Source organism: Zea mays, chromosome 7 (assembly GCF_902167145.1).
Source record: "Zea mays cultivar B73 chromosome 7, Zm-B73-REFERENCE-NAM-5.0, whole genome shotgun sequence".
NCBI lineage: Eukaryota > Viridiplantae > Streptophyta > Magnoliopsida > Poales > Poaceae > Zea > Zea mays.
This window is the reverse complement of record NC_050102.1, coordinates 137868095-137879196: the sequence shown is the minus strand read 5'-3', so window position 1 is coordinate 137879196 and position 11102 is coordinate 137868095. Positions and strand designations below refer to the sequence as shown.

At 49.6% G+C, this 11102-nt stretch overlaps 1 protein-coding gene across 1 annotated transcript; it reads right to left on the bottom strand.

The window, feature by feature from the left end:
- Positions 1 to 303: 303 nt before the first annotated feature.
- On the bottom strand, positions 304 to 2871 carry LOC100383391 (uncharacterized). The gene is made up of 6 exons (NM_001176046.1): positions 2258 to 2871; positions 1639 to 2131; positions 1426 to 1469; positions 1249 to 1344; positions 645 to 1155; positions 304 to 542 (listed from the first exon to the last, which is right to left on the bottom strand). Exons 1-6 carry the CDS (start codon positions 2696 to 2698, stop codon positions 508 to 510), a joined length of 1620 nt encoding a protein of 539 aa, NP_001169517.1. The 5' UTR covers positions 2699 to 2871; the 3' UTR covers positions 304 to 507.
- Positions 2872 to 11102: the final 8231 nt, after the last annotated feature.

Genomic DNA, 11102 nt, shown 5'->3' with positions numbered 1-11102 from the left:
TTTTTAACAACTTATTGCCGTGGACATCAACAACTTTTTTTATAGCCATAACCCAACCTAATCAGATCTAATGGTGTAGTGTTTTATCCCCTCACGTGTGCTGTGTGCATATCTTGAAGACGGCAGAACACAAGAGTACTCTCTGTACGGTCGTCAGCTTTGTATGTGGACTTCACTTGGCAAATGGATAAGATTACTCTGCTGACTGTTAACTTGTTAAGCAGGATAACGTTCATGCTATTTCTGAATAATCAAAGCTGAGACGGAAAGGTTCCAATTGAAAAAAGGCATGGTTTGGAATGTACGGCAATGCAGGTCAGGGAGATAAGCTATAAATCTCATGTTTACATATGAAATCATTTGCGTACAAATCTCTCTTCTAACTCGGACCTGAAGCAAGGAATACGATCAACACAATACAACCTCATTTTCTTCCTGAGGCAACGAATTTGACAAACTGTACAGCCTGAACGTTCTACAACTGCTACTAGACTAACGTCCAAGTTCCTACATTTTCGAATCCATGCCAAAAACCAGAGAACCTGCATAACACAGAAGATAAGAAATCAGCAACAAAGCTTCTCTACCGACCGAGTCTGCTATGATCGCGCAGTGCAGGAATTTGCAGGTTTTATGTACTTTACCTAGAGTTGGCAGTAGTATCGTGAGAGCTGCAACGCCGACGAGTTTGATTGGCATGCCAGTGACCACCATGTCCCTGATGGTGATGTACCCGGTGCCGAACCCGACGACGTTCCCCGGCGTCGCGGTGGGCAGCAGGAACGACAGCTGCGCGCCGACGGTGCCGGGGACCATGAGAAGCAGCGGGTGCACGCCGATGGACTTGCCCAGCTCGGCGAGCAGCGGCAGCACCAGCGTGGTGGTGGCGTCGTCGGAGGTGAACTCCGTGATGAGGCCGCTGAAGACGCAGGCCACGGGCGCGATGGCCAGCGCCGGCGCGCCCTTCAGGAAACCCAGCCCCGAGGAGAGGATGTCCGTGAGGCCGCTCGACCTGAACCCGTCGGCGATGGCGAAGCCCGCGCCCAGGAGCAGGATGATGTGCCACTGCAGCTTCCGGCACTTGCCCCAGTCCATGAGCTTCTCGCCGCCGCTCTTGCCGCTCGGGATGATGAACAGCAGCGTCGTCATCATGATCTAGGTATAGAATGCTGTCCCGTGAGGCCCACGCGGCGAATCGTCGCTGAGAAATGGTCCGAGGACCGAGGGTGCGGGTTTTTGTGTACTTACAGTGACGGTTCCGTCCCCGACTCTGCCGTCGAAGAGGACCGCCCACCCAGGGATGTCGTCCGTCAGGCTCCTGGTCATCCATAGGACGATGAGAGCCTGCAAGAATTGGCCAGTGATCGTTTGAGACTCATGCTATCCAAAACCTGAACTGCCACAGAAACCACGAGCGCGACCTACCCCGAAAACGGCCAAAACCATCTTCTCTGCAAACGCCATTGGACCTGTCACAAATCAAGATGGAGACCCCATCAGAGAACTGAAATAAACGACCAGCACTAGACGTTTGTGCTTCAGAATAACTGTCAAAGGAAGCACTTTCATGCCATTGTGAAGTTCATTTTCTAATATTCCAGAGACCGCCGCCAGAAGGAGGGAAAAAAAGAAACCTACCCATCAAGCTGAGCTCTCTTCTGAGGTCATTCCTGTCGAGGTAAGCGGAGAGCACCCTCCCCGTGTTCTTGGTGCAGTACCTGAGGCAGAGCGTGACCCAGAGCGCCGCGAACAGGACGAGCGTCATGGGGAGGCCGAAGCACATCCAGGAGCTGAAGGTGATGGGGCGCTGCTCCGGGAAGTAGGTGGACCACATCCCCACCAGGATGATGTTGGCGCCCGTGCCCGTCAGCGTGGCCATCCCGCCGATGGTGGACGCGTACATGATGCCGAGCACCAGCGCCTTGGAGAACCGCTGGAGCTCCCGGGCGTCGGCCCCGCCCTCCAGCTGCTGGTCGCGCGGGAACCGCTGCAGGATCCCCGTCGCCACCTGGATCATCATGACGGTGCACGGCGTGTTGTGGATCCACATGCTGATGAACACGGTCGTGCCGCAGATGCCGAGGAGCAGCAGGTGCGGCTTCACCGGGTCACCGCAGAACAGGGACGTGATCTGCGTTCGCGTCGGAACGAGCTACACAACGTTAGTCTTTTTGTTTTGTTTTCTTGTGCCTTTTGTGTTTTTGGCCGCGTTCGAAACTTCGGTGGCGGCGCGTGCGCGGGCACGTAACATACGTACGTTGAGGGCAAGGCGGCGGTGGATGCCGTAGTGCTCGATGGCGAGCGCGAGGATGAAGCTCCCGAGGACGAGGGAGATGACGTCGTCCATGTAGGCCTTGGCGACGGCGTCGGCGGAGGATACGCCGAACGCGGGGAAGAGGAACAGCGGCGCCATGGACGCGACGCCGAGCGGCACGGCGTCCGTGATCCACCACAGGAACACCCACGCCAGCACCCCGAGCATGTTGCGCGCCGCCGGGTGGCCGCCGAAGTCTCCCAGCGCGCAGATCACCGCGCACGCCAGCGGGCCCGACGCGACGGCCAGGTACTTGTTGGTGGTGAGCAGGGACCCGAGCCCGGAGCAAGAGCAGCGTCCCGCAGGCCTGTCGTCGTGCACGGGCAGCAGCGGCCTCGTCACGTCCTCCGTCGAGCTCTCCCAGCATGCGCGTCGCGGATCCATGGCACGACAGAACTCGTCGGAAACCAGCCGTGCCCGTTCGATTGCTTGCTTTGTTGAGGTCTTGAGGAGTGAGGTTTGCTGGCTGCTTCTATAGGCGCGGGAAACTGGGAGAACACACAAACACGGCTGCCACGGTAATAACGAAAAGTAATACTACACGGCAGTGAGTTGCGTTCATCCCGTGCATGTACACGTAGGCACAATGGCTATATATACCCGAGAAGTTTCTAAAAAAAACTCAGATGCAGGTCCAACCGTGCAAGCGTCCCAGTGGAACGTTCCAACCCTGACGCGTCATCGACGTGCCATGTCAGATATTAAGATAGTGTTTGAATGCACCGTAGCTAATAGCTAGACCCTGTTTAGATTTTATAGAGCTAATAGTTAGCTAGCTAATAAATTATTATATGGTTAAGTCAGCTAATGAACTAATTTTTTGGTGTGAAGTAGCTAACAATTAGCTGATAGTGTTTAGAATCCAATAACTAATTTTTAATAGCTAACTATTAATTTTAGAGGTTTCAAACTAGACCTTAGTTGGCTAAAAAATTGCTAGTGGAATTAGCTAGCTAACTATTAACTAATTTACTAAAAAATAACTAATAGCTGATCTATTAGCTAGGATTTTTAGATGTATCTATCAAAATTTAGCAGCTAATTATTAGCTATATTTCATTCAAACACCCTCTAAGTAATATTCTCTCTGCTCTTTTTTATTTGTGACGGTTTAGTTCGAAAATGAACTAGCGGACTACAAATATTTGAGAACGGAGTTAGTACCCAACTGAGGTCAGACTCTATTTGCAATTATGCATGATCTGATCTCTCTGTTTTTTCTCATCGGGCACCAGGCACCGGATAATATGTTAGCGAGAGCGGCGCGGTGCCAAGTTGGCGTCCAGATAAGCACGGTCCCTGGCCCAGAAACCGGATAAGACATGCGGTCGGCCCGTCGATGCCGACGCAATGACGCATATCCGCTCGCATCGCATGGCCTCCCTCGCCTGGCGCCCCCGCCTGATCCAGCCCTTGCCGGACTGAAGAGGCGGCAGCGGTTGGTGCACGGGGCGACCTGCCCGCGCGCGGCCTCACAGCGACAAGCCTTCACCTGCACCTGCAGGCCGCCGCGACAGGTCGGCCGACGGCCGGCATTTCCCCGACCCGGACACGTACTTTTTTCCACGGACGGGACGACGCGCGCCATACTATCCAACGCACGCGACGACGTGGCGGGGCGGCGTCGTGCTGTTCGTGGACCGACGGGCGCGGCGGGGCGGTGGAACATGCAAGGTTTCGTTTTGATGCGGTGCGTCATGCATGTGCGGCCCGGCCCGGACCCGGTCTGGTCGAACAGGTGCATGTGCATTCTCTGCCTGTTCCAACGGGCTTGACACGATGGCCTGGCCGATGTCAAGACCCATGCCCTGGGGCGCGACGACGAACTCGTTGCATGGCCCGGGACATCAGTATGTTTCTTGGTCGTTGCCGCTGGGGGGCAGTCAGTCTTGCGTTACACCTGGGTTGCTTGCGACTTGCGATCGAGCGTGTTTTTTCCAGTTGCGTGGCTCAGGTATTCTTGTTGCACTTGCACATGCATGCCGTCAGGCGCCGCGCCACCAAGCAAGAGTCGTGTCGCGTCACGGCACACAGATACTGACATGGAAATGTCATCGACGCTTCGGTGTACGTTACAGGCAGGCCTGACTTTGTCCGGCAATCCGTAATTAACTTGTGGCAGCAGGCGCATGCACACGCGACACGCCGCGAGCTGCAGGTTGTTTCCATCTGGCCAGCCAACATGGTTGCTTGCCTACTGCATGACGTCAAAATGCTGAATGAGGCCTGGCCTCCGCTGGTTCTCTTTCGGATGATCCATCGCTCCTTCTCCTTGGTGCTCGACACTTGTGAGGATCCAACGCCATGCATTAGTATACTGCAAGAAAGTTCCCAACTCTCTTGCGCCCATTTTCATGGTACCAAATATTCCCGCCTTCCTCCGGACCGGATGATTCGTGATTTCATCACTCAATTTGGTGATCTGTGTTGAGAACTACGTTACCACGGATCACCAGATCCGCTCCCTTCCCTCCCGTCAGCAGTAGAGGCGTAAGAAGATGTAGAGAACTCGTCTCTCTTTCCATAAGCACAACAGAGGAAACACACGAGACACTGGATATAGGGTTGGGCCTCTGGCCTCTTTCTGATCTATGTTCCATATAAGGGGTATAGGTTCTATATATATAGACGCGATAGCCCTCAGGGCTATATTCGGTATTTGCCCACATAACCCTTCATTAGGGTTTCTCAACACTCCCCCTTGGGCGAATACCGCGACCAACACATGCCTCGTTAAAATTCCAAAAAACAAGTGGAAAAAATATGGAGAAAGAGTGCATGGTGATACAAATTGCATTTGCACTTTGTTGCCTCGTTAAAACCCTCATGTGAGAAACTTCATGAAAACTCACCAAGGGAAAAAGAGTACAACAGCTGTCATCGGGACAGATTTCGATCCTCTGGGATCTAGATTCTACCGAATCTTCTACAAAGGCTAACTTTAGAAAGGGTTTTTTACATTGATCCCCTTAGTTTCGCCACGGTACTCGTTGCTACCCTTAGTTTTTGTCCTTACTCAGTTTTACCCGATTCTCGTTCCCGTTGCTCACAAATACGCCTGGACGCCGTCTCCGTCTACTTTCACGTGTCTTACAGGTCGGGCCCACTGCGAAAAAATCCCCACTCCACTCGACAGGAACCACGCCCGCGCCCGAGCCCTCAACCGGCCGCCGCCCAGGAACCGCGCCCGCGCCGCCGCCCACCCACCACGCCCGCCACGCCCGCCACGCCGAGCTCGAGTCTGCGGATCCGGCCTGTCTTCTCGTCCTGCTCGCCCAGTCTGTCTTCTCGTCCTGCTCGCGAAGCCCATTTTCCTGGTGCCGGTGTCCTCTGCTCGGCCAGAGCTCGCCTGCACGCGCGCCTGTCTTCTCTCTTTCCCAGCTCCGACCTCTCTTCTCTGCCCCTGCACGCGCGCCTTCCCTGCTCCAATCTCCAACGCCGGCGCTCAGCTCCTCTGCTCGGCCGGAGCTCGCCTCCGTGCTCAGTTCTCTCTCTTTCCCAGCTCCGACCTCTCTTCTCTGCCCCTGCACGCGTGTCCTCTGCTCGCCTCCGCGCTCGAGCTCCGGTCGCCGCTAGCCTAGTTTGCGCCTCTGCTCGCGTAGCTTCGTCGTGGAAGGAGAAGCCTGTGCAGCCGTCGGTCCTGCTCGCGTAGCTTCGTCCCTGCACATCTGGCCACCGGGGACGGCAACGCTCCGGCGCCGGCGGCGGAGGCCAGTTGCTCCTAGTCCGGGGTAAGCTCTCGGTTGACTTTCATTCGTCCAATTAGCGCAGCGTTCACCCTGCACAAAATCCACAATCTTGACCTGCACGATTTTGACAGGGTTATTGTCTTATTGAATCGAGGGCCTGCTGCGCAGCGGCGTCGACGTCAACAGTATTAACCTCGACAGCGACACCGCCCTGCACATCGCCGCGTGCTAGAGCCACCGCGACGTCGTCAGGGTGCTGCTCAGCTTTTTTTTGAAGAATTGGTGCTGCTCAGCTGGAAGGATGAATCATATTATTCCCAATGATGAGGTTGAACCAATAGAAGTAGTTGCTGCACCTGATGATGATGAAAGACAGTATTCTGAGTTTGTTGACAAGTGGGATATGCTAGAATTCGAGGACTATGATGGAGACATTTTCACAGGGGCACAATTTGAAGAGACTGATGAAGAGGAGGCAGAGTCAACAGAAAGTTGGACATGGTTCCTACAGAATTTGCGTCAGGTTATAGGGTTTCCACATGGATTGACTATACACACAGACGCTTGCAAGGGTTTAGAAACTGCAGTGGATTATGTGTTTCCTGGAGTAGAGCATAGGGAATGCATGAGGCATTTTGCTTCAAACTTGGGTAAATCATTCAAGGGAAAGTTGATTGATGACAACTTATGGCCAGCATCATTGACATATAGCCTTAGAAAGCATAACTATCATGTGAATCAATTGTACACAAACTCTAGGTTAAAAATATACATTGAAAGTCATCACAAATATCTATGGGCTAGAAGCAAATTTGGTGAAGGGTGCAAGGTGGACTATGTGAACAATAACTTGGCGGAGTCATTCAATGCATGGATCAGGAAAACAAAGGGGCTTCATTTGGTGGAGTTGCTAGATAAGATTCGACAAATGCTTATGGTAAAGTTTGAGTTGCATCAAAGAATTGCACTTGAGAGGTTTCATGGCCACATGATAATCCCAGCTGTGATGAAGACATTGCATGAAAAGACCAGAGGTTTGAAAATGTCTTTCATCAAGCGCAGACCGCTTGAGGCAGAGGTGACAGTGTTGGACAAACAAAAGAGGGAATGGAGATATCCAGTGGACTTATCGAACAGGACATGCACTTGTAGGCAGTGGCAGATTACCGGGCTGCCATGCACCCATGCCCTATTTTTCATTACTTCTCTTCGTGGTGTAGCCAGCGAAATTGATCAATATGTACATAAGTACTACTCTATTGCCAAGTTCAAAGCAACATATGCTGAGAATGTGCCTTCCATAGAGGCAAAACATCAGTGGGAGGTCGTGAATCCTGGTTTCGTTCTCAACCCTCCAATCCAGACTAGAGCACCAGGAAGACCAAGAAAAACTAGAATAAGGTCAAGTGCCGAGGGTAGTGGACTTGGACCAAGGAAGAGAAAATGCAAAAGGTGTGGAGGATTAGGACATATTGCGAGAAATTGCAAGAATGCAGTAGATCCAGCTTTTGGAGAGGATCAGCCACCAGAGCCACAATTGGCACTTGATACAACTTTTGGAGATGATCAGTCACTACAACCACTAGAGCCACAAGTGCCACTGGATCAGCCACAAGTGCCACTGGATCAGTCACTACAACCACTAGAGCCACAAGTACCCTCCTCTGTTGGCTCTGTGGTACCCTCCGATGTCGTGCCTTCCTCTGTTGGCTCCGTGGTACCCTCCTCTGTCGTGCCTTCCTCTGCTGCCTCTGTTGTGCCTTCCTCTGCTGCTTCTATCGTGCCCTCCTTTGTTGCTATGATAGAGCCCTCCGACCTTGCATTGGTGCTGCCCTCCATTGCTGCCTCGTCAAGGTTATATTCATCTAAAATATACTTTATTTTTTCAAGTTTCTAAAATTCACATGATTATTTACTATTTTCATGTTTTGTGTAGGGAAAAGAAAAGGAAGAGAGGAAAAGAGGTTGTAACTGAATGTGCGCGTACAACTGACGACAATCCAACGACTAATACAACGACCAAGGTTATGAAGAAGGCAAAAATCAAGAAAAGGCTCGTTGCGGACTTGTAACTGAATGTGCTCAGTTTAGCTGAATTTGGATGTAACTGAATATGCTCGGTTTAGCTGTAACTGACGACAATACCTGCTTGTGCTCCATTTAGCTGTTTGCTTGTGCTCCATTTAGCTCCATTTAGCTGTTAGCTGAATTTGGATGTAACTGAATATGCTTGATGTAACTCAAATATCTGGATGCAACTGAATTTAGCTGTTGCCGGTTTGCTTGTGCTCGGTTTACCTGCTTGTGCTCCATTTAGCTGTTGCCTGTCCATTTCTATTGCTGCTCGGTTTGCCTGCTCGCTGTTGCCTGTCCATTTCTATTGCTGTCCATTTCTGTTGCTTGTTCAGTCAGTCAGTCACTTGAATCCCCACGCATGTGCTCGGTTTGCTGTAACTGAATTTGGATGTAACTGAAAGTGCTCGGTTTGCTGTTCCTTGAATCCCCACGCATGTAATTGGTCAAATATATTTTCTTTGTCAAAACGTACGTTACTTACATATGGCCCAGTGGTTTGTGTTAGTAGTTAGGTGTTTGAGGTGCTGGGATCAATCCTTGCTTGGGCCTTTTTTTTTTACATTTTGTCCAATTAAACTATATTCAAACTTTTGCATAATCCTCTGAATTTTTTACCTTAAGTAAATAAGGCCAAAACATGACTCCATGCCAAGTTTCACTAATTTTTGACTAAATTTGCTATTTATTTATTTATTTTTGGCTAGGAAGGCATTTAACCCACAAAATAGTAAATAGTCCAAAAAAAGGGACAACTATGGATGAAGTAAGTTTGTAGTGGATAGATGAACAAATTGTACATTTTCCTTGGAAAGAAATCACACAAAACTATAAAATGTAGCTCAAACCATGTAGTTGTAGTCCAATGTCATGAAACTTAGTGAGGTATGTGTCCGTTTGTGAAGCACCTATATTCAAACTTTTGCATAATCCTCTGAATTTTTTACCTTAAGTAAATAAGGCCAAAACATGACTCCATGCCAAGTTTCACTAATTTTTGACTAAATTTGCTATTTATTTATTTATTTTTGGCTAGGAAGGCATTTAACCCACAAAATAGTAAATAGTCCAAAAAAGGGACAACTATGGATGAAGTAAGTTTGTAGTGGATAGATGAACAAATTGTACATTTTCCTTGAAAAGAAACCACACAAAACTATAAAATGTAGCTCAAACCATGTAGTTGTAGTCCAATGTCATGAAACTTAGTGAGGTATGTGTCCGTTTGTGAAGCACCTATATTCAAACTTTTGCATAATCCTCTGAATTTTTTACCTTAAGTAAATAAGGCCAAAACATGACTCCATGCCAAGTTTCACTATTTTTTGACTAAATTTGCTATTTATTTATTTATTTATTTTTGGCTAGGAAGTTATTTAACCCACAAAATAGTAAATAGTCCAAAAAAAGGGACAACTATGGATGAAGTAAGTTTGTAGTGGATAGATGAACAAAAGGTACAAATTTGAAATTATAATTTCATATAAACTTGTTTTTGAACCTTGTTTTACATACTTATAAGCCAAACTGGGCACATATAGATAGTTTAGTTTCCTCTAACTTCACATGAGATACGGCATAGTGTAATGGTAATCTGGTTCTCACACTGCCAGAGATTCTAGGTTCGATCCATGGTTGCAGCGCAGTATGGAACATGTTTTTTTGGATTTTTCGACAGCATCAACATCCATTTTTTGCAGTATGTCTCCTGAATCAAATCTCATGACACCAGAATTCAAATAAAATTGTCTCCCACTAGATTTAACACTAAAAGATCATGGCACACAAATTCCACACTAGAATGCCATCACATACTCAATTCACCACCACAAATGTCCATCACAATTCAACATCACAAATATTCAGCACAGGTTCACCATGAATCCCATATTTAGCGCTTACAATTATAGTTCATCATAAAGAAAAGGAATAGAATAAAAATCATAGAAGCATAAAAGGCTCCAAACATCTTCTTCAACTCAACCATGTTGTCCTTTATCTTCTTCAACTCAACCATGTTGTCATTCATCTTCTTCAGTTCGACAGCAAATTTGTCCCAGTTCGTAGTCACATCTGCTCGTTCATCCCACATATTAGACGCCATCATCTCCCCAGAGCCACCCACCACCCCTGCCCCTTCAAGCATCTTGACATAATCGTCCATCCACATGAAAAAATTGCATATTTTAACAACCTAAACAATCCAAATAGGGGTTCACAATTCAGCAGTAAGCACAAAAACGAAATCAACCGTAATGGATAAAACAAGGATGGACCTTATTATCTCGATATGACTTGCTTTCACACTTCACGAACTCTCGACCAAAGTTGCCGTTCTCCCACCTTTTCGATCTTAGTCTCACGAGCGACTCTGACCTTTCGCATTTGGGGCAGCGGATCAGCGACACCGGACCATAACTGGGCCATCCTTGTCCTCCATTGGAGGAGCCGCTTGCCCGCGACATGCGTGAATCCATGCTAGTAAACACAAACAGTTTAGCATTTGAGTTAGCAACAACTGTTATATCGCAACAATGAGTTAGCAACAACTGTTATATCACAAACAGGACCAACTAGAGGACTGCAGGCGGCCGGCGGGAAGGGTGCGCAGCCAGGATTCCGGCGCGCGACGCAGAGGACAATCGAGCAGGGAAGCACCGAGCTGGAGCTCCGCGGCGCGCAGGAACAAGCAGGAGCAAGGGCGCGGCGTTGGGCGTCGAGCAGAGGCCGAGCAACGCCGATGAGCCGAGGGAGAGAGAAACGCGGCCATGGACAGACAACTCGGCAAGAGCCGGACGCCGAGCGAGAGGAGCAGGAGATGGGCGCGCCAGCAGAGGGAGAGGAGCTCGGTTCAGTGGCCATGGAGGAGAGAGAAAAGCAGGGCGCACAGGAACAGAAGACCACGCGCGGCAGAGAGGGAGGCGCTGCCATGGGCATCGGGAGGAGCTTGGGCGCAGGGAACAGAGGAGATGAGAGGGAGAGAGCACGCCGTGGCTGGGAGGAGCCGAGCGCCATGGGCGACCTCG